Source organism: Anomaloglossus baeobatrachus, chromosome 2, assembly GCF_048569485.1.
Source record: "Anomaloglossus baeobatrachus isolate aAnoBae1 chromosome 2, aAnoBae1.hap1, whole genome shotgun sequence".
In the NCBI taxonomy this organism is placed as follows: Eukaryota; Metazoa; Chordata; class Amphibia; order Anura; family Aromobatidae; genus Anomaloglossus; species Anomaloglossus baeobatrachus.
This window is the reverse complement of record NC_134354.1, coordinates 489,118,793-489,143,327: the sequence shown is the minus strand read 5'-3', so window position 1 is coordinate 489,143,327 and position 24,535 is coordinate 489,118,793. Positions and strand designations below refer to the sequence as shown.

The following is a 24,535-nucleotide window of genomic DNA, read 5'->3' as shown; positions in this document are numbered from 1 at the left end:
CAGCCCTCCATTCATTGATTCATCTCTCTAGGCTGGGGCCACACGGGGATTACTGCGATCCCCTCGCATTACACTCGGCTCACGCTCAGTACAGCAGAGCTGAGTGTCATGCGTGTGTCCCTGCGACTGAGGTCCGACTGTGCGAGCAGACCTCAGCTGCGAGGGGCGGTCCAGCACTCGAGGGGTGGGCCAGCACTGAGGGGTGGGAGGGATTTCTCTCCCTCTCTCCTCCATAGTCCACCGATGTACCGCAAGTGCAGTGCGATTTTTCTCTCACCCCATACACTTGAATGGGTAAAAGAGAGAGTCTTGCATTACAGTCGCAGCATGCTGCTATTGTTTTCTCGGTCCAATTAGGACTGAGAAAATAATCACTCATGTGCGCTAACACACAGGCTAATATTGGTCCGAGTGGAATGCGATGTTTTATCGCACTCCACTCGCACTGTTTTTCTCGCCGTGTGGCTTAGACCTTACTTGTTCTGTTTCCCCCTGCATCCATCACAGCGTGTTCAGGCTGGAGTTCAGCTGATTTCAGATCAGCTGACTCCAGTGCTGGACTGAACTCAGGTGACCTCACAGCCCGTACACGCTGCGATGGATGCAGGGGGACACAGAACAAGTAATCGGCCGACACTGGAGTCATCCGATTACTTGGGATGAATGAGCAGTAAAATGCCCTGGTGCTCGATGGGCGAAGCCCATGCCGATTTTTTTTTTTTTTTTTTTTTTTAAAATTCATTAAAAATAAAAAAAACACAAAAAATCACATTGTTTGTGGGCTCCCGCTGCATTTTCTATTGCTAAGGGTAACCAAAGCAGCTACTGGCTGCTAGCCCCCGCTGCTTGATGTTACTTTCACTGGCAATAGAAATCCAGGGAAGCATTTTTTTTTTTTTTTATAAAGGTTTTTCCCTGAAAACTTTTTTAAGAAAATGACGTGGGCTTCGCCATCTTTTTGTATGCTAGCCAGGTACAGCAGGCAGCTACGGGCTGCCCCCAACCCCCAAGCTGCCTAGTTGTACCCGGCTGGGAACCAAAAATATAGAGAAGCCCTTTTTTTCATGAATTTCATGAAATAATTAAAAAAAAAAATGATGTGGGCTTCGCCGAATTTTTGAGTCCAGCCAGGTACAACTAGGCAGCTGGGGATTGGAATCCGCAGTGCAGGGTGCCCAAACTTTCTGGGCCCCCCCACTGCGAATTGCAGTCCACAGCTGCCCCAGAAAATGGCGCTTTCATAGAAGCGCCATCTTCAGGCGCTGTATCCAACGCCTCCAGTGACCCTGGTGGCAGGTGGCACGCTGGGTAATAAGGGGTTAATACCAGCTATGTTTTACCAGCTGGTATAAAGCCCGAGATTCTTAATGTCAGGCCAAGTTTGACCTGGCCTTTAAGAATCTCCAACAAAGGGTTTAAAAAAAAAAAAAAAAGACAACACACAGAGAAAAATACTTTATTAGAAATAAATACACAGACACAGTAGGGACTCCATGTTTATTACTCCCTCTCAACCCTCCACGATGGAGAGATTTCTGTACTGACCATGCCAGGAGAGAGCGAGGGAAAAGAGAGAGAGCGAGCGGGGGGGAGGGAGAGAGAGCGACTGGGGGGGAGGGAGGGAGAGCGAGCGGGGGGGGAGGGAGGGAGGGAGAGCGAGCGGGGGGGAGGGAGAGAGAGAGAGCGAGCGGGGGGGAGGGAGAGAGAGAGCGAGCGGGGGGGAGGGAGAGAGAGAGCGAGCGGGGGGGAGGGAGAGAGAGCGAGCGGGGGGGAGGGAGAGAGAGCGAGCGGGGGGGGAGGGAGAGAGAGCGAGCGGGGGGGAGGGAGAGAGAGAGAGCGGGGGGGAGGGAGAGAGAGAGAGCGGGGGGGAGGGAGAGAGAGAGAGCGGGGGGGAGGGAGAGAGAGAGAGCGGGGGGGAGGGAGAGAGAGCGAGCGGGGGGGAGAGAGCGAGCGGGGGGGAGAGAGCGAGCGGGGGGGAGAGAGAGAGAGCGGGGGGGGGAGGGAGAGCGAGCGGGGGGGAGGGAGAGAGAGCGGGGGAGGAGAGAGCGGGAGAAGAGGGGGGAAGGGAGGAGGGGGAGAAGAGAAGAGAGTGGGGAAAGAAGAGAGGGGGGGGAAGAGGTGCTCTGTCACCAACTGTCTCCACTCTGTGACTTGTGGTGCAGGTGACAGAGTGCAGACAGTTGGTTCCATGCAGCAGGACAGATGGCAGAGCACAGCGGTGACATGCCTGTCAGTGTCTTGCTGCGTCCTGTAGTGCTGGTGGGAGGAGCACATGATCACTGCCCGACACCGGCCGCTCTCCTGACATCGCAGCAGAGCGGGCGGGTGGAGAGTATGAGCACATACTTACGTGCAGGGGGGGATTTCAGCTGAAGAACCCCCCCCTGTACTGCACACTGGCGCCCCGTGCCTCACCATCTGCAGGACGCGTAGCCGGCTCCACACGTCCTCCGGCTCCTCCCCTCGATGCTGGGCTGTGACGTGCGGTAGTCACCGCCCACAGCCCTGTCACTCAATCTGAGTGGTGCCAGCCTCCTCTGACGTACCCGTCAAGTTTGAGAGCCCGGAACTTGCCGGGACGTAAGAGGATGCTGGCGGCCACAGCTCCAGGGGGTCATGTGACAGGCACTGAGCGTGCAGGATAGCGCCGATCAGTGCCAGAAATGGAAATACAAGCCAATGGAGAAAATACCTAGAATTGTAAGTAGAACTCCTACAGAAAATGAAAAAAATGGGTGAACCACCCCTTTAATGTTAAAAGTCAGATCTGCAACTTTTTCCTCCGCTGTAATCCGGCTGAGAAAAAAAAATCACTGCATGATGTGTATGGCCGCATATCTTGGATCACACGTACCCATACAAGTCATCCGCGTGCATTCCGTTATCTGCAGAGACCGGCAATGGAGAAGATGGAGACATTAATCTTGTGATCAGCACCTGTGATCAGAGTCTCGCATGCAGGAGTATCAGAGCAGTGACTGATACTTGGCTCATGCTCACAGCAGTGTCTTTATCATATCAAATCCAATGCTTCTCGCATTAGATGTTATACGCTACTGTGACCCTGGCCTAAAGGTAGAAAAAGTTATGAAATTATTATTTTGGTATTATATTTTTTACATGACAAAAACTTGATATTATAACTGATGTGTAGACTTTTTACACCCACGGTATCTTGCCAGTTCCCCATAAACCATTTGTTTTAAAGGAATCGGTCACCAGGATTTTACCATATAAACTGCAGCCACCACCATTAAAACCTTATATACAGTATTCTAGAATACTCTATATAAGCCCCAAGCTGATCTGAATAACCTAAAAAAAAAACCCTTTTATTATACTCATTAGCGGGGCGGTCATGTTCGATGGGCGTCACTGATCTTAATCCGGCACCATATAGCTTCTTGCGATGACTGTCCTCTTTCCCTGCTGCTTGTGGATGACGTGTCCTATGTCATCAACACAGTGTCCTCCATTGTGATCCTGCGCACTCACATTTTCCGCTCCGATGGGCGTCAGTGGTCTTGACCTGGCGCCTCCTATCTTCTTACGAAGGAGCCCAGTAGGGGACACTCTGTGGATGACATAGGACACGTCATCCACACGGAACAAGGAGGACGGCAATTGCAAGCAGAGAGGAGACTCCGGGTCAATATCAACGATGCCCATTGGACCGGACCTCCCCATAGGTGAGAGTAATAAAAGGTCTTTTTTATGTTATAGAGGCCAGGCTGATCTGTTATATACAAAATTCTAGAATGCTGTATATAAGAGCTCACTAGTGGTGACCGCAGTTTATATGGGAAAAACCTGGAGACAGATTCATTTAAAGTCATTAGATAAGCTACTGGCTTCATGGTTTCCATCATTAAAGGGGTAATCTGGTTTATTTTGCTTTTTTTTTTTTATTATTTCAGTATTGGGCTACATTGGGGCAGATAAGTAGATAGTAACTACCTACCTGCCCTGCTGTCAGCCCCTCTCCCCCAGCTCAGAGCGGCCATGTGACCTCTCCAGCCGGGATGGTGCTGCTTCCTATGATGTCACGTCGACAGGGGCAGGAGTTTGTTCGCCTTGTAAACTGGCATCACAGGAGACGTCATGTAGCCGACCTGCTGGTCAGGTATAGTGTGCTGGAGTCACCGCCCTCCCTCACCTGCACCCTCACCACATTCCGTACTCTCCTCGCAACCTCCCAGCCACTGCTGTGGCGCCTGTGAGCTGGGGGGAGGGGTCTGGCGGCGGCTGCCCGCAGTGTCCCCACCAGCACCGTTATCGACATCTCAAATGGTGATGGGTGATAAACACAAACACCCCAAAAATCCTTTTATTTGAAATAAGACAAAAAAGCATCCCCTGTCACCACTTCATTAACCCCCAAAACACCATTGCAGGTCCGAAGTAATCGACACAAGGTCCCACAAAACTTCCACAATTGCTACATGTAACGCTCACAGAAAGTGGCCATACAACATAACCAGCTGTGAGCTCCCCGCTGAAGTGAGCCGCACGGTCAGAGCCACGGCTGGAGACCTCTCCCTGGGATAGCAAATCACCCAAGTGACTGAAGTGAGCCATGCAATCAGCGTGACATCACTCCAGTTAGTCAAAGCCACAGGGTGTTAGAATGAACTCAGGTGAACCTGTGACATCACTGCCGCGACACCTACGGTAGTGCGGGGCGCGCAGCTGTGACGGAGTTCATCAGAATTCATTTTGACACTTATTGGCTGCGACTAAGGCTAGAGTCCCACTTGCGAGAGACTCTCACGAGTCTCACATTGCATCACCCAGCACGGCCGCACACTCTCCTGACAGGAGCGCGTCGGCTGCATGTATTTCTATGCAGCTGCATGCTCGTGTCCGGAGAGCGTCATGCCGTGTCGTGTGATGCGAGACTCACGAGAGTCCCTTGCAAGTGTAACTCTGGCCTTACTCGCAGCCACAGGGTGTCAGAATGAACTCTGGTGAACGCCTGACATCGTAGCTGCGTATCCCGCAGTATCACGGGTTTCGTGACAGTGATGTCACGGGTTTACCCGAGTTCAATTTGACAGCCTGTGGCTGAAAGTAACCTGAGTGATGTCACGTTGATCGCGCGGCTTACTTCAGTCAGTCTGGTGATTTCCTGTCACAGCTGGAGTCCTCCACCTGTGACTGCAAATAAGGCTGCGGCTGAAGTGAGCCGCAGGGGGAGAACTCACCTGAGTGAGTCACCTCACAGCGGGCAGTCATGCTCTATGGCCGCTTGTTGTGATTGTCAGATGTAGCAGTGGTGGAAGTGTCATGGGACCCCATGTGGATTACGTCGGACCTGGAGGGGTGTGTGGAGTGTGCTTTTTTGTCTTTTATTTAATAAAGGATTTTTGGGGTGTTTGTGTTTAATTCCACTTACAGATTAATGATGGGGGTGTCTCAGACCAGCCTGACATCAAAACTCTAGGACTTAGTGGCAGTTATGGGCTGCTATTAATTCCTTATTACCCTGATTGCCACCGCACCAGGGCAATAGGGATGAGTTTGGTAAAGTGCCGAGATTGTCACATCTAATGGATGCTGCAATGCTGCCGGTTGCAGGCTGAAATTTTTAGGCTGGAGGGCAGCCTAATAACCATAGGCCTCCCCAGTCTGAGAATACCAGCCCCAGCTGTGGGGCTTTATCTTGGCTGGGTAACAAAATTGTGGGGACCCCAGGCTTTTTTTTTTATCTATTTTACTGTATGATGTAGACTCGCCCACTGGCATCTGTGGTTGGTTGCAGCCAGAAGGCAGTCACTGAGCTTGGGGGTGCGTCTGACTGCAACCAATCACAGGCGCCGGTGGTTGGGAGAAGCAGATATATGATCCTAATGAGCGGCCGGCTCGGGAAGAACAAAGAGCTGCTGCTGGAAGAACAAAGAGCTGCTGCGGGAGCAGTGTGACAGCCGCCTGGTCATCGGTGAGTATGAAGCTCTTGTTCCTACCCCTTTGCGTGGACTTATGGGGATCAGCATCTGGCCAGATACCATGCATCAATCCCCCGCAGACCCCCAGTCAGCGGGGGATTGATCTGCCAATCATCCAAAATGCAGGACAAAACGTGGGAAAACGCAATTAAAAGCAAAGAATTAGTTACCTGCATTTGCAAAGAATTAGCTACCTGTATTTTTCCATATGTTTTTGGTGAATGGGTGAAAAACGCAGGAATAATTGACATGTTGCTCTTTTTTCTACACCAAAAACTGCAGGCAAAAAAAAAAAAAAAAGCAACGTGCGCACAGCTTTTCTGAATTCTCATAGACTTTGCTGGGGAAGGAATACATGCAGTTTAGGACAACAAACTGCACCCAAAAGCGCAGCGTATGCACCAGGCCTGAGAAGGTTTTTTTTTTTTAAGTTTGCAGAGGTCTATATTATGAAGACTCGTTCATCACCCTTTATTTTTTTTTACATCTTTTCCCATGAACTCTTGGATCCAGACAACAGGTGCTCTGTAACGCTTAACTGAGATGTAATTGGAAGTATTGATTTTGTTATCTGCGAGATAACTCTGTACTTCAAGGTGTGTTTGAGGTCATCACCATTTTGCATTGTTTGACAGTACCCAAGCGATTGCTTCATGTTCCTGGCCGTCTAAATTCTGTTCTTTAGCGTTTTTTCACACACAAGTATTGTTAAAAATCTGTAACACCGGTCCAAAATACAGACTTATGGAAGAAATGTCATCAGTGTTAAAGTACGGTTCCACTAATGTATAGCATCCGATGCAAGAGCATTGGAAGCGATATGCTAATGACCCTCTGCTGCGAGCGTCAGCCAAGGTCATGTGACTGTGATGTGATTTTTGTGATCGCATCACAGCTGCGGAGGAGAGGTAGGGATCACTTTCTCCCATCTCCTCTGCTGTCTGTCTCTGCGTATATCGCACTGCACTCGGATTACATGTGAGTGCAGTGCAGTGTTTCACACGCTCCCATAGAGTTGTATGGGGGTGTGTGAGCATGAGAAATCAATCGCAGATGGACACTGCCCCATAGTTTTGCACTAGAGTGAGAGCAATCCGATGTTTTATCGGCTTGCAATCGCCTGTGCAAAATGCAAGTGGAACCGTACCCTTGGTGATATTTAGAATCGCTCAGGCTACTTTCCCACAATGAATATTAGGTGAGTTTTTAGGTTACTTTTCCTTTTTGCAGCCTTTTTATAGTTTTTGGCACTGCGTTATTTATCCCATTTTTGTATGTAATGTTTCTTTTTTAAAAATTACTGGTATTTGGTTTTGACAATTTATTTATAAAGTCTTGTGTGGCTCATGTGCATTAAAGGCTTTTCTGCAGCAGAAATGGACTAACGTGATTTTTACCTACGTCTTTTCTGCATCTGCTGCAGTTCAAGCAGTCGAAACATGCACATAAAAATCAGTGTACCCGCAAAACATATTGACTTGTTGCGGATCTGAACCAGGCAGTGAGAGAGCATAAGAGACCAGTTTAAGGTGTGGTTTGTTTTTTGGGTTTTTTTGGTGGTGTTTTTTTTTTTTTGCTTGCTTTGTTTTCAAATAATTTTCTTGAACTCCCTTGGTGAACATTAAGGACTTGTTCTGTAGTTGACTACCACCGTGAAATCATATGACATACTGGTGACCTATTGTTGTCAGATGGATGCATCTGGTTCTCATCGAATATATAAAGCTGTGTGTGCGTGTCTTCTAAAGGAATCTGCTCAGTCGCATTTACAATCACAAAATTTTGCACAGACACCCCATGTGACTCAGGGAACATCATAGACTATGTTTTGACAAGAAAATTTAACCTCGCGCTTTACAGTTACTCTCCAAAAAGCATGCCTCCATTAAAGTGAATGGAGCTGCAAGCTACAGGCTGTTAATAGGAGCTATAATTGGTTGCCATAGGAGCAAAGGACATTCATAATATAAGAAGCTTATGTGTGAGGTAATATGATGTCAGTGGGGAGACCGACAGAGGCACACAGGGAAAGAGAGACAGACACACACACAGAGACCGATGGGGAAAAAAAAGCCAGCCAGACAGACACACGGGGAAAGAGACAGACAGGGAAAGAGACAGAGAGACGGACAAAGACTGGGAAAGGGACAGACACAGAGAGACAGTTACTATCTTGGGCAATGCCGGGTCCTACAGCTCGTTCTTCATAGAATTCACTCTGCCAGAACAGTAGAAAGTCACTCTTGATGCTATTAAAAAATAAGCATATATTTCACACTCTCCTTGCAATAGACTCACAATGTAACATAAAGGAACATTAGAGCCACATTTCGGGCAAAAAAATGGATCAAAATTTTTTTGTGAGAGCAGCCCTAGTCATGGTTTTGCATTTTGTTAGATAATTAGATTATCTTTAAGTAGATTCATTGTCATTTTTCCCTGACAAGTGTTTTCCTTTTAATTCAGGTTTATGCATATCTATTATCAATGTCAGCTTTTTGTGCGAACAGCACTGTCTGACTGAAGACCTCCCCATGCATATTAGATGAAAGCTTGCTAACCATCTTATGTGTATGAGCCCTCACGACTCTCACTCCCAATTATTTTTTACTCAATTATTTAGTTTTAAGGAAAGGTAAGAAAAGATGGCGTTCAGTGATCTCTCCCCACTGCACCATACTCATTAACACTCGGCTCAGCTGAGCATGCTGGTTTTCACTGGGGAAAGCGTCTGGCAGCCAACTTCTCCTCTTTCCCTATTGAAAGCACATGAGCGCTCAGCTGAGCCAAGTGTTCATGGTTATGGAGCTGAGCTACTTAGCTGCCAGGCGTTTGATGTGTACTAACAGCTTAAAGGGGTTGTATGGTCCAGAATGACAAGTCTGCAGTCCGGCTGTGGGTCCGGCTGTGGGTCCGGCTGTGGGTCCGGCTGTAACTGCAGACTTGTGAATCCTCCCAGTACTCGCACAGTGCGCTGTGAGGATTCGCCAGTTCCTGAACCGGGAATTACTGTCACATGCAGGCACAGCCATCTAGTTAGCGCGGCCTCATTCAATACACTTGTACTGAGCGAGCCGCACCCATTTGTTGGGTTCTGGCCAGGAACATGCATTTCGCATAATTACTGTCACCTAACCCAGAAACCAGTGAATCCTCCCAGTACACTTACAAGCCCTTTAAGAAATACAGAAGATGTTCGTTCCTATTACTTTTCAAAAAAGTTTGTTCAACCACTCTGTAGTAAAAACTTTTCAAGATATTCCAAAGTTAATATTTTATTTATTTTATTATTATTATTATTATTATTTTATTTGTTTTTTAAATATCAAAAAGGTGTATTCTCGCTGTCATTTATACGCACTATCTACAGTGATCACTCAGTGACGGGGAAACTAGATGTGCATGCTTTATATACCAATATACACACACATGATTTTGTCATTTTTAGCTCCCAAATAAATGAAATATTGCTGTGGCTAAATAAATTTGTTTGACGTTTCATTAATTAGACTCCTTTTTTATTAGATTAAACTTCTAAAAATAGACGTTACTGCTTTATCACATTTCAATGAAATATTGTTCTGTTGCAATTTTATGCTAAATTCTGAAGAAATTCAAAATGATTGCCCTAGACATGAGCAAACAGATTCACTCTACCTGATCTGATGCAGTACCCATCCTGATGTTACGATGATCTGTTTATTATAAGAGGTTCCGAGGATGCAGGCATTTGATTTTCGGGCGATGAAGTTGGACCCGCTTTGGTCCAGCTGAAGAGGATCTCAGTCCAGCGTAGTGCAAACGTTTTTGCCTATCTTCAGACTGCACACATATTTGCCTATAGGATTAGTATTTCTCCTTTACATTTTTATTATAGCATTTTTCTTTAGTACAGGAGTTGTACAGGACTTTGCTATTGAATAACTTATTCTTCGGATAGGTAATCAGTATCACATTGGCTGGAGGCCACCATCTCCGGTCCTGCGGTGGTCGATGTAAACAGTGTATGGAGCCGGCCAGGACACCATAGCTTTGTGCACTGCATAGTGGTTGTTCATTGAACTGCAACTCAGATCACATGCACTCAAAGACCTAGACAAGCCCATTATGGAACTTTTGAAACCTAGATTTGCTTATCATATGCAAATTAATTTGCTAAAAGGTAAAAAATAAAGCTGCATTAACAGAATGTGTGTTTTTCTTTAAAATATCTCTGAATTGCAATTACTAATTCAGGTTTCTGACTTTTCTCAACAGTGACTCCATGAAAAATGACAGAGGAAGTCATTGTTATTGCCAAATGGGATTATATGGCACAACAGGACCAAGAACTTGATATTAAGAAAAATGAGCGCTTGTGGTTGCTGGATGACTCCAAAACCTGGTGGCGAGTTAGAAATGCAGCTAACAGGATGGGATATGTACCATCAAACTACGTAGAGAGGAAAAATAGCCTAAAGAAAGGATCTCTGGTTAAGAATTTAAAAGACACCTTGGGTAAGCCTCCTCTATAATTTCATAGCACATCAAGAGTATATACAATATAAATGTCTGAGTGGTGGTCATCCGACTGCTGAGACAAGCACAGTCCTGATAGCGGGTGTTTAATGCCCTATTCCTAACCATGAAGGGGTGTGCTTACTGCCTAATACTGTTCAAGACAAAGAAATAGGCACGTGTTCCATATCAATCTGCCATACACATCTCTTGTGGGAAATAAGTAAAAGACCACTGGTATATAGATAAGGAGAATCTTACCCAATCTGAGAGCAGCATAATGTAGGTGAAGAGATCATGATTCCAGCAATGTCACTAATTGGGCTGTTGGCTGTCATTTTGATAAAATTCCTGATTTATCTACTGAAGATCTTTCCATTCTGCTGAGCTCTCTAGAACCCCGTCCGTACCACTGATTGGGAGCTTTCTGCCCTTCTACCGTGTACACAGAAAGCGTCCAATCAGTAATAAGGGTGTGGTTGTACAGAGCTCCTGAATACGCAGGACTACCCAGCAGCACGCCAAGTAGCCCTCTAATAATAATCTCCTGCTAATAAAACTGATTTTGTGAAAACTACACTAAAGGTGGCTTTACACACTGCAACATCGCAAACGACATCGCTGTAACGTCACCGGTTTTGTGACGTAATAGCGACCTCCCCAGCGACATTGCAGTGTGTGAAACACATCAGCGACCTGGCCCCTGCTGTGAAGTTGCTGATCGCTACAAATCGTTCAGGGCCATTCTTTGGTCCTTTGTTTCCCGCTGTGCAGCATGATCGCTAGAAAGTCTCAGTGTGTAAAGGGGACTTAAAACACTGGAAACGAGTGATGTGTCACAATATAATATCTGTCAATCACTACTCTGTCAGTCGGTCTCTCCCTCTCGGTCTCTATTTTCTCTCTGTCGGTCCGTCACTATCTCTGTCCCTCTCTCACAGTCTGTCGGTCATTTTCCCCTCCTCTCTCATACTCACCGATCCCCGGCGCGGCGTTGCACAGCATTCACACTGCTGCGGCGGTTTTTACTATTTTGAAAAAGCCGGCCGCTCATTAAACAATTTCGTATTCCCTACTTTCCCCGCCCACAGGCGCCTTTGATTGGTTGCAGTGAGACACGCCCCCACGCTGAGTGACAGGTGTCTCACTGCACCCAATCACAGCAGCCGGTGGGCGTGTCTATACTGTGCAGTGAAATAAATAATTAAAAAAAAACGGCGTGCGGTCCCCCCCAATTTTAATACCAGCCAGATAAAGCCATACGGCTGAAGGCTGGTATTCTCAGGATGGGGAGCTTCACGTTATGGGGAGCCCCCCAGCCTAACGATATCAGTCAGCAGCCGCCCAGAATTGCCGCATACATTATATGCGACAGTTCTGGGACTGTACCCGGCTCTTCCCGATTTGCCCTGGTGCGTTGACAAATCGGGGTAATAAGGAGTTATTGGCAGCCCATAGCTGCCAATAAGTCCTAGATTAATCATGTCAGGCGTCTCCACGAGATTCCTTCCATGATTAATCTGTAAATTACAGTAAATAAACACACACACCTGAAAAATCCTTTATTAGAAATAAAAAACACAAACAAATTCCCTCATCACCAATTTAATCAGCCCCAAAAAGCCCTCCATGTCCGGCGTAATCCACAGACCTCCAGCGTCGCATCCAGCTCTGCTGCATGCAGGTGACAGGAGCAGCAGAAGACACCGCCGCTCCTGTCACCTCCACGCAGCTAATGAAGGCAATAGCGCGATCAGCTGAGCTGTCACTGAGGTTACCTGGATCCAGCGGTGGATGCAGCGGTGGCCGCAGCGGTGGCCACGGGTAACCTCAGTGACAGCAGCTGATCGCTATACTCACCTCAGTTGCTGCGTGGAGCTGACCGCAGCGGCGGTGAGTAGCGCGATCAGCTGAGCTGTCACTGAGGTTACCCGCGGCCACCGCTGCATCCACCGCTGGATCCAGTGACAGCTCAGCCGATCGCGCTATTGCCTTCATTAGCTGCGTGGAGGTGACAGGAGCGGCGGTGTATTCTGCTGCTCCTGTCACCTGCATGCAGCTGAGCTGGAAGCGACGCTGGAGGTCCGTGGATTACGCCGGACATGGAGGGCTTTTTGGGGCTGATTAAATTGGTGATAAGGGAATTTGTTTGTGTTTTTTATTTCTAATAAAGGATTTTTCAGTTGTGTGTGTTTATTTACTGTAATTTACAGATTAATCATGGAAGGAATCTCGTGGAGACGCCTGACATGATTAATCTAGGACTTATTGACAGCTATGGGCTGCCATTAACTCCTTATTACCCCGATTTGCCAACGCACCAGGGCAAATCGGGAAGAGCCGGGTACAGTCCCAAAACTGTCGCATATAATGTATGCGGCAATTCTGGGCAGCTGCTGACTGATATTGTTAGGCTGGGGGGCTCCCCATAACGTGGAGCTCCCCATCCTGAGAATACCAGCCTTCAGCCGTATGGCTTTATCTGGCTGGTATTAAAATTGGGGGGGACCGCACGCCGTTTTTTTTAATTATTTAATTATTTATTTCACTGCACAGTATAGACACGCCCACCGGCTGCTGTGATTGGGTGCAGTGAGACACCTGTCACTCAGCGTGGGGGTGTGTCTCACTGCAACCAATCATCGGCGCCTGTGGGCAGGGAAAGTAGGGAATACGAAATTGTTTAATGAGCGGCCGGCTTTTTCAAAATTGTAAAAGCCGCCGGAGCAGTGTGAATGCCGTGCAGCGCCGCGCCGGGGATCGGTGAGTATGAGAGAGGAGGGGAAAATGACCGACAGACTGTGAGAGAGGGACAGAGATAGTGACGGACCTACAGAGAGAATAGAGACCGAGAGGGAGAGACCGACTGACAGAGAATAGTGATTGACAGATATTGTGACACATCACTCGTTTCCAGTGTTTGACTACCTAGGTCGTTCTGCAGGTCCGGATCGCTGTTGCGTCGTTGGCCAGGTTTGCCTGTTTTCAGCTCACCAGAGACTCACCAGAGACTTTGTAGCGATCCCGGCCAGGTTGGGATCGCTGGTGGGATCGCTGAAAGTCTCAGTGTGCAAAGGGGCCTTAAGTAGTCAATGACCTCTTTAAGCCCACCATACACACCTTAGCCGAATGATTGGTCAGTCAGCTTTTATCTTGGCCACCTCTCCCATACTAAAAGACCGAAAAAAACTCCCTAAAAACAGATATTTATTAATTAAAGTTAAAAAATTGTCAAAGCAATGTAACACAAATAGCTACAACGGTCAGTAACCCGTGGTAGCTATTTGTGTTACATTGCTTGGACAATTTTTTAACTTTAATTAATAAATATCTGTTTTTAGGGAGTTTTTTTCGGTCTTCTAGTAGTTTCCTCTCTTTGTTAAATTTCTGATGGTCTTTAGCCACCTCTCCCATACACAGGAGTCCTCACTCTGCACTGTGTTGCTGTATTCTCCATGAGAAAGCCGCCACCAAACATTTCCAGCTGCGACTTCTCCGGAAGAACAAAAGCCTTGTCCTTAGCTCCCCCAAAAATCATCTGATTGAGGCCCCCAAATACATTAGATTTTCAGCCTATCCCATCGACATTGGCTTTTTCATCCATTTAGTCTAATGTGCATTAAGGGTTTTAATATGCCAAAGTACTACTCCAGCTGATTTATTTATTTTTCCATTTCAGCACTAGAGTGGTGCTTTAACTCTAAGGCCCTTTGCGCACACTGCATTTTTAACCCACGGTTTTTTTTTTGCATTTTTGCTGCAGAAATTTCTTGAGAAAATGGTTGTAACCTTTTTGCAGACATTCCCCAGCAAAACCTATGGAAGAAAAAAATTAGCTGTGCGCACACTGCGGTTTTTTTCTCAAGAAAATTCTCTCTGCAGAATTTCTTGAGAAAAAGAATGGGCATGTCACTTCTTAACTGCAGGTACCTGCGTTTTTTGCCATAGATAATGGTAAAATAACGCAGGGACCAACCTGCGGAAAAAACGCACCAAAAACGTGTCAAAAATGCGTTTTTGGTGCGTTTTTTGAACGCAGGTGCGCTAATCTTTCACTCAAGAAATTTCTTGAGAAAAATCCTTTTTCTAGTGTACACAGGGCCTTAGGGTTTGTGCCCACAATCAGGATGTAGCGTGCTTTCGCTGCGTCCAATACGCTGCGTTGTACAGTACAAGCACAGTGGATGGATTTCTAGAAATCCCGTGCCCACTGTGCTTGTTTTTGACGCAGCAAACACTGACCTGTAATGGTGTTAAGGAACGTATTTTTTAATTATGTTTTTATTACAGTTTTATAGAACTTGCACAATAACATAGTCTGTATATAGAATAAAAAATGTGAATCCCATAATAACCCTCTTTCCCCACCCAACATACATCAATAGATAATTCAGCAATGTATTTATTATGCTTTCTCTCTTTAGGATGATGATTTTTTTTTTTTTTTGCTTTTCCTTTAAGAGCTCTCTTACAACCTTTCCAACTGAAAGATGGAAATGCAAGGAGTTTAAAGCACCGCTCCAGCATTTTTTTTTATTTCACTGCTGGAGTGTTGCTTTAAACCCAGGTCCCCTGATCCCGATCTTATACTCGCACTCTGGCGTTTTCGCCTTTTTTTCTGGTGTCGCTCTGGTTTCACGGCGCCATTTTGTGACACTAACTTCCGACAGGCCGGAAATCAGAAGTTGTATCACAAGCTCTCAGTACAATTTACTATGAGAGCCAGAACAAGGCTTTCATAGAGTTGTATTGATTTTGTGACCTCCGGTTCGCTCCATTGAACGCTGGAGCTGCCAACAGGTCACAAAGTGGCGTAGACTGACTGGAGCAGAGCTGGAAACAGATGAAGATGTAAGAATGTGAGTATAAGACATGTAGCAGGGGACTTAGATTTAAAGCACTACTCCAGTGGTGTAATAAAATTAACACTGAAGTGGTGCTTTTAATAATCTCATTTTGATGAGCCATGACAGGGTTCGGCAAAGTACAGTCCGCGGGATACATCCAGCCCTCGGGCTGTTCCCATCCAGCTCGCAAACTGAAATATCCGAAGGGCTAAGAACAGTGGAACTCGGTCCACACTATGCCCTTCGCTGCCCGCTGCAAGTGTCCTGATACCACAGCTATCTGCATCCTCAGGAGGCAGGTAGTGGTGAACACATTGGTGGAGGATGGTGCAGCCGGCAAAGTCTTCCACCGGTCAACATGTGAAAGAGGAGATACAATGCGTTTAAATCATCGTGTGTGCTGTGTGTAGTGTCAGTGCACCAGAGGTCAGAGCAGAGCGCAGTGGGGACTGGAGAGAGGGGAGTATGTGGTATTTTGATGTTTTTTTTTTTCTTTTTTTGTATGGGACGTTTACATTTATGTATGTAGGATACGGTGTAGGGGCTTATAATGTATATGGGGGCTATGTAAAGGGCTCAAAAATGTTTATAGGAGGCTATGTGAGGCTCATAATGTGTATATGAGGTTATATGGGCCTCATGGTGTGTATATAGGCGACTGTGGGGCTCATAATGTATATAGGTGGCTATGTGGGGCTCATAATGTATTTAGGAGGCTATGTGATGGCTCATACTGTATATACCGTAGGAGGCTATGTGGGGTTCAAAATGTATATAGGGGGCGAAGTGCTAATGCTGTATTTAGGAGGCTGTGTTGGGGCTCATGCTGTATTTAGGAGACTCATACTGTATATAGAGGTGCTATGTGGTGGGGCTCATACAGTATATAGAGGTGCTATGTGGTGGGGCTCATACTGTATATAGAGGTGCTATGTGGTGGGGCTCATACTGTATATAGAGGTGCTATGTGGTGGGGCTCATACTGTATATAGAGGTGCTATGTGGTGGGGCTCATACTGTATATAGAGGTGCTATGTGGTGGGGCTCATACTGTATATAGAGGTGCTATGTGGTGGGGCTCATACTGTATATAGAGGTGCTATGTGGTGGGGCTCATACTGTATATAGAGGTGCTATGTGGTGGGGCTCATACTGTATATAGAGGTGCTATGTGGTGGGGCTCATACTGTATATAGAGGTGCTATGTGGTGGGGCTCATACTGTGTATATAGAGGTGCTATGTGGTGGGGCTCATACTGTACATAGAGGTGCTATGTGGTGGGGCTCATACTGTATATAGAGGTGCTATGTGGTGGGGCTCATACTGTATATAGAGGTGCTATGTGGTGGGGCTCATACTGTATATAGCGGTGCTATGTGGTGGGGCTCATACTGTATATAGAGGTGCTATGTGGTGGGGCTCATACTGTATATAGAGGTGCTATGTGGTGGGGCTCATACTGTATATAGAGGTGCTATGTGGTGGGGCTCATACTGTATATAGAGGTGCTATGTGGTGGGGCTCATACTGTATATAGAGGTGCTATGTGGTGGGGCTCATACTGTATATAGAGGTGCTATGTGGTGGGGCTCATACTGTATATAGAGGTGCTATGTGGTGGGGCTCATACTGTATATAGAGGTGCTATGTGGTGGGGCTCATACTGTATATAGAGGTGCTATGTGGTGGGGCTCATACTGTATATAGAGGTGCTATGTGGTGGGGCTCATACTGTATATAGAGGTGCTATGTGGTGGGGCTCATACTGTATATAGAGGTGCTATGTGGTGGGGCTCATACTGTATATAGAGGTGCTATGTGGTGGGGCTCATACTGTATATAGAGGTGCTATGTGGTGGGGCTCATACTGTATATAGAGGTGCTATGTGGTGGGGCTCATACTGTATATAGAGGTGCTATGTGGTGGGGCTCATACTGTATATAGCGGTGCTATGTGGTGGGGCTCATACTGTACATAGAGGTGCTATGTGGTGGGGCTCATACTGTATATAGAGGTGCTATGTGGTGGGGCTCATACTGTATATAGAGGGGCTATGTGGTGGGGCTCATACTGTATATAGAGGTGCTATGTGGTGGGGCTCATACTGTACATAGAGGTGCTATGTGGTGGGGCTCATACTGTATATAGAGGTGCTATGTGGTGGGGCTCATACTGTATATAGAGGTGCTATGTGGTGGGGCTCATACTGTATATAGAGGTGCTATGTGGTGGGGCTCATACTGTATATAGAGGTGCTATGTGGTGGGGCTCATACTGTATATAGAGGTGCTATGTGGTGGGGCTCATACTGTATATAGAGGTGCTATGTGGTGGGGCTCATACTGTATATAGAGGTGCTATGTGGTGGGGCTCATACTGTATATAGAGGTGCTATGTGGTGGGGCTCATACTGTATATAGAGGTGCTATGTGGTGGGGCTCATACTGTATATAGAGGTGCTATGTGGTGGGGCTCATACTGTATATAGAGGTGCTATGTGGTGGGGCTCATACTGTATATAGAGGTGCTATGTGGTGGGGCTCATACTGTATATAGAGGTGCTATGTGGTGGGGCTCATACTGTATATAGAGGTGCTATGTGGTGGGGCTCATACTGTATATAGAGGTGCTATGTGGTGGGGCTCATACTGTATATAGAGGTGCTATGTGGTGGGGCTCATACTGTATATAGCGGTGCTATGTGGTGGGGCTCATACTGTACATAGAGGTGCTATGTGGTGGGGCTCATACTGTATATAGAGGTGCTATGTGGTGGGGCTCATACTGTATATAGAGGGGCTATGTGGTGGGGCTCATACTGTATATAGAGGTGCTATGTGGTGGGGCTCATACTGTACATAGAGGTGCTATGTGGTGGGGCTCATACTGTATATAGAGGTGCTATGTGGTGGGGCTCATACTGTATATAGAGGTGCTATGTGGTGGGGCTCATACTGTATATAGAGGTGCTATGTGGTGGGGCTCATACTGTATATAGAGGTGCTATGTGGTGGGGCTCATACTGTATATAGAGGTGCTATGTGGTGGGGCTCATACTGTATATAGAGGTGCTATGTGGTGGGGCTCATACTGTATATAGCGGTGCTATGTGGTGGGGCTCATACTGTATATAGAGGTGCTATGTGGTGGGGCTCATACTGTATATAGCGGTGCTATGTGGTGGGGCTCATACTGTATATAGAGGTGCTATGTGGTGGGGCTCATACTGTATATAAAGGTGGGTGTCTTGCAATGTACTTGAGGGCTATGTGGGAGTTCATATTGTATGTAGGGGACTATGTGGGGGCTCATGCTGTACATAGAGGGCTGTGTGGAGGCTTATACTGGTAAGTAGGGATCTGTATGAGGGCTCATGCTGTGATTATAGGGGGGGCTGTGTAACGCATCATACAGTATATAGAAGGCATTGTGGGGTCTCATACGTTATATACGGGGATGTTAGCATACTTAATTTTGCTCTGCTTAATATTAACACTAGAAGTCCTAGAGAGGGGTCATTTAACATTTCTACCTTTGGAACCCAGAGAGCTCGAAATTTCTGGGACTTCTAGGGTTAAATGATACAATGAATGTTAATCCAAAATAATAATAAGAATTAATATGTTAATAATAATAAGCAGAATTAATTTCCGCCTATTTGCTCGGCCATCCTCACCAGTCATGGTCTCTTAAGTGCCCCCTGGGGAAAAATAATTGTCCACCCCTGATCTGTGAGATTGTGATTTCTTAAGCTGGTGTCACACATAACGACGACGACAACGACGTCGCTGCTACGTCACCATTTTCTGTGACGTTGCAGCGACGTCCCGTCGCTGTCGCTGTGTGTGACATCCAGCAACGACCTGGCCCCTGCTGTGAGGTCGCCGGTCGTTGCTGAATGTCCAGCTTCATTTTTTGGTCGTCACTCTCCCGCTGTGACACACACATCGCTGTGTGTGACAGCGAGAGAGCGACGAAATGAAGCGAGCAGGAGCCGGCACTGGCAGCTGCGGTAAGCTGTAACCAGCGTAAACATCGGGTAACCAAGGGAAGACCTTTCCCTAGTTACCCGATGTTTACGCTGGTTACCAGCCTCCGCTCTTGCTGCCAGTGCCGGCTCCTGCACTGTGACATGTGGCTGCAGTATGCATCGGGTAATTAACCCGATGCATACTGTAGCAAAGAGAGCAAGGAGCCAGCGCAAAGCAGTGCGCGCGGCTCCCTGCTCTCTGCACTGTGACATGTAGCTGCAGCACACATCGGGTTAATTAACCCGATGTGTGCTGCAGGAGAGCAAGGAGCCAGCGCTAAGCGCGGCTCCCTGCTCTCTGAACTGTGACATGTAGCTGCAGCACACATCGGGTTAATTAACCCGATGTGTGCTGCAGGAGAGCAAGGAGCCAGCGCTAAGCGCGGCTCCCTGCTCTCTGAACTGTGACATGTAGCTGCAGCACACATCGGGTTAATTAACCCGATGTGTGCTGCAGGAGAGCAAGGAGCCAGCGCTAAGCGCGGCTCCCTGCTCTCTGAACATGTAGCACAGCGACCTTATGATCGCTGCTTCTGCTGTGTTTGACAGCTAAGCAGCGATCATAACAGCGACTTACAAGGTCGCTGTTACGTCACCGAAAATGGTGACGTAACAGCGACGTCGCTGTCGTTTAGTGTGACACCAGCTTTACAGGTGGGACAGGTTTTTACTAATGGTTTGCATGTAGTTGTTGATTACGTGTTTTCCATTTCTGCTTTTCAGGTCTTGGGAAGACCAAGAGAAAGACTAGCACTCGGGATGCCTCACCCACTCCAAGCACTGATGCAGAATATTCTTCCAATGGCACCAATGCAGATAGGATCTATGACTTAAACGTTCCAGCGTATGTAAAGTTTGCATATGCCGCCGAGAGAGATGATGAACTCTCCCTTGTAAAGGGTTCGCGAGTGATTGTTATGGAAAAGTGCAGTGATGGCTGGTGGCGGGGATCACACAATGGACAGGTTGGGTGGTTTCCATCAAACTATGTTGTAGAAGAAGTTGATGATGCGACGGCTGATTCCCCTAGTTTTCTCAGCTTGAGAAAAGGAGCATCTATTAGCAATGGTCAGAACACTAAAATTCTCCATGTTGTTCAGACACTATACCCATTTAGTTCGGTAACAGAAGAAGAACTAAACTTTGAGAAAGGCGAAATCATGGAAGTCATTGAAAAGCCCGAAAATGACCCTGAATGGTGGAAATGTAAAAACTCCAGTGGACAGATTGGCCTTGTTCCCAAAAACTATGTTGTTATTTTAAATGATGGCCCCTCCGTCAATAGTTCTCATGTTCACCAAATAAGCTATACTGGTCCTGCGTGCACAGGACGCTTCGCTGGGAAAGGATGGTACTATGGAGGAGTGACAAGACATCAAGCTGAATGTGCCCTGAATGAAAGGGGCGTGGAAGGAGACTTTCTTATCAGAGACAGTGAGTCTTCAGTGAGTAGATTTTTTTTCTCCTTTTTATTGCATACTGTTTTTCCTGCATTGCATGTCCATTCCATATATGAAGGCTTTTATACACTTGACTTTTTTTTTGAAAAGGAATACATCACGTGGAAAAAAAACGCTATTAACCTACAGATATGGGGTTAATCTACCGGTTAATAGTGTTTCGAACCTTCCTGGCGCCTGCACATCGATTCCTGCTGCCAGGAGGAAAATAACTTTAATCCTACTGGTAGTGTGCAGGTTTCAGTCACAGGGGCAGTGGCGGCATGGCTTGTCACCACTCTGTGTATCGCTATAAATGTTCCCCTAATGCTGAGGGGCTGTCGGTCAGTGCGGGGAGCTGCGGTTACAGCCGCCGCTCCCCATACACAGATCGATGACTGAACCCACTGCCCGACGCCACCCCATGGCTGAAACCCGAACACTGCCTGGAGGAATACAGTTTATTCCTTCCGGCAGAGGGATTCATTGTGCAGGTGCCGGGCAAATTCAGAATGCAGTTAACCTGCAGCTTAACCCCGTATCTCCAGGTTCATATTGTTTTGGTTTTTTTTCCCATGAAAGGTTCCCCTAAATAATAATTTAGGACTATGGTCTTGGAAATTACTACTAGTTTGAAAAGCGTTCCATAATTACGAAAATAAAATCCATGTTCGATTTTGTGTGTTGAGTAAAATGTGAATACTTTTTAGAAGCATGAAGGGTACAAGCAGAAGAAAACTGGAAGCATTTATACAGCTGTTATAAACTTTCTCATAGAAAATGTCCGATTATTGTTATGAAGTTTGCTGTTTCTACACTGGCTAAAATCATCTAGGAAGAATAATTTCAGACGATACCAATTCTGTATTTCCATCACTGTTGGACCAAGTGTCTGTTAGAGAAGTTCTGGCTTTTCTCTCACATTTGGGAGTTGTCCTCTTTTTGTAGGAAGATCCGTGTGTGCTGGAATAAAACATTAAATGTTCTCATGACTTTGTAGTCTATTTTCAGAGCTCCTCTGAGTTTTCTGCTCGGTGGTTTGAGTTGTGTGATTTTATGCTGCTCCCTTGTATGCAGTACAGCTAAGGCCTCATTCTTTCGGCCATGTGGCACATGCATGTGGTATCCCTCATTTTTCACAGATACCAGACATACCCATTATAATGTTACTATCCACATATCCATATTTTACACGGACCGTGTGTCAGTGTAAAATACTTTATTTTTTTTCTCCAGCAGCACGGGACCACAAGATCCAATACAAGTTTGTGTGTTGTACGTGTTTAACATTGTCAAGTGTAGGAAAATATTTCTCGTTTAATTTTGTTAATGATTAGTGTTGAGTGAGCGTGCTAGTCACTGCTAGTTACCAAGTATAATGGAAGTCAATGGGAAACTCAAGCATTTTCAAACTCAGATACTTGAGGCTTGATCGAGTAACGTGCTTTGGCGAACACTGTCCCTCATCACGACACATGACGTACTGGGTACATCATGGATCGTGTGAGGTTAATCTCCGCGGGCTGCCGTTTGAAGACCGCGGCGATCCGCCGATATGTCAGCTCATTTCAACAGCTGACAGGCGCGAGTGGAATCGCATTTTGCCCGTGCCTATTAACCCCTTACATCTCGCTGTCAAATTCTGACAGCGAAATGTAACAGCGCGCCCCCATAAGGATAACTTGCCCACCCCCATCGGAAGTCACGTGACTTCCGGTGGTTGTCATGGTAGCACAGGGTCATGTGATGACTCCTGTAGCTATCATGAATCACTTTCTCTCACTGCCGCTAGAGTGTGAGGGTAAAGCAGCTTTTCTTCAGATCTCAGCTGTGTAGCTGTGATCGGGAGAAATAGAAGAGCGATCAGACAGCTAGGGGACCTAGTAAAGTAAAAAAAAGTTTTAAAAAAGAAAATAAACCTAAGTTCAAATCACCCCCCCCCCCCCATTCAGCCCATTGAAAGCTAAAGGGTTAAAAAAATACACACATTTGGTATCGCCGTGTTCAGAAATGTCCGATCTATCCAGGCCTGTGGAGTCGGAGTCGTGGAGTCGGAGTCTGAGTCGGAGTTCATTTTGGTGGAGTCGTAGTCGGGATAAAATGCTCCGACTCCTAAAATATATAATAAATTGGGGACAGGAGTGCAATGCAGAATGTGCTGAATATTTTACTAAATAATAACATTTAGTATAATGCTTATATTTAAGTGAAAAATGTATTGCAGTACAATGTGAACATTAGAAATTTAATCATTTTTATGATACAATAATCAAGATATTTAGATAGAACATAAAATATATTTATTGGAATACAGCTTTAGAACACAAAAAACTAATAAATTGTAAATATGTAATACAATATACAGTGTATATGTATGTGTGTGTGTGTATATATATAATATATATATATAATATATATATATATATATATATATATATATATATATATATATATATATATATATAACACAAGATTAAAAATTATTAAATGTCTGATGTTCACATACACATGTTCATGTACTACAATAAATTTGGATCTATCAAAATATGAAATCATTTAATCTGATCGGTAAACAGCGTAGCGGCAAAAAAAATCCAAATGCCAAAATTCCTTTTTTTAGTCACCGCAAATTTTTCGCAAAATGCAATAACAGGTGATCAAAACGTAGCATCTGCGCAAAAATAGTAATGTTAAAAACATCAGCTCGAGATGCAAAAAAAAGCCGTCACTGAGACACAGATCCCGAAAAATGAGAACGTTACGGGTTTTGGAAAATTGCTCAAAAAGTGCGCCACTTTTTTTGCACAAACTTGTGATTTTTTTTTTAACTCCTTAGATAAATGTAAACCTATTCATGTTTGGTGTCTACAAACTCGCACTGACCTGAGACGTCAAAAAAACAAAACAGAAAATCGCCCGGAGGTGAAGGGGCTAACGATCTATGCATGAAAAACACTGATGACTCACTCATGGTATAAACTGGCACACGGATTGTAAATAGAGATGAGCGAACCCGAACAGTAAAGTTTGGGGTTCGCACTGAACACAGACTTTACAAAAATCAATGTTCACGTTTAGGTGCTTTCACGTGTGCTAACCACTCAATGGAGCATCGCTGTGCTCGGGTGCACCCAATGCTGAACCTAGTGTGAGCCACTTGCAGTGTTAAAACGGCTGACACTGGGCGTAAAAACGGCATTATCGGATGCAGTGTGCACCAAAATAAACCCAAAAACATCCCCCTTTCCAGGAAGTGATCTGTTTATGGCTGGCTGCATGTGGGCAGAGACCCAAACTGCCCAATAAGAGATTTCAATGAGGTTTGGGTCAAGTGCGAGTCCAGAACCTAACTTTTCTAAAGCTAAACCCGCCAAACCAAACTTAGATGGGTCTGCTAATCTCTGATTATAAACTGATGACACATTGATCCAGAACACTGATGACACCCAGAACCAATTTGTCATGTATGTATTTGAACACGGACTTGGGAGTGAGGCCTGAGTGTGGACATGGGCATTGTGTATGAAGCAGGAAAAAGGGCTGGAAGGAGGAACTGAACAACTTTGATAAAGGCCAAATTGTGATGGCTAGATGAGCATCCAAAGCTTTCAAACTGTCGTCCTGCTCCAAGCTTTTTGCAAGGGTTTTGCAATGTGTGGCCTGAGGCTTCATCTTCTGCCCTTTTTACATTCTCCATTTAGAATTTGCCACTGATCCAAGTCAAGATGATTTTCTTTATTGCATATATCCTTTTAAAGGTTTGTTCCCCAAATAA

General features: G+C 45.9%; 1 protein-coding gene across 1 annotated transcript in view; it reads left to right on the top strand.

Moving 5' to 3' along the window:
• NCK2 (NCK adaptor protein 2) overlaps positions 1-24,535 on the top strand; it is a 79,629-nt gene that overhangs the window by 43,877 nt on the left and 11,217 nt on the right. Inside the window, exons 2-3 of the mRNA XM_075336456.1 lie at positions 10,203-10,442; positions 20,045-20,766. Of these exons, the coding sequence (XP_075192571.1) occupies positions 10,217-10,442; positions 20,045-20,766 (948 nt within the window). The 5' untranslated portion in view covers positions 10,203-10,216. The remainder of the gene's footprint in view (positions 1-10,202; positions 10,443-20,044; positions 20,767-24,535) is intronic.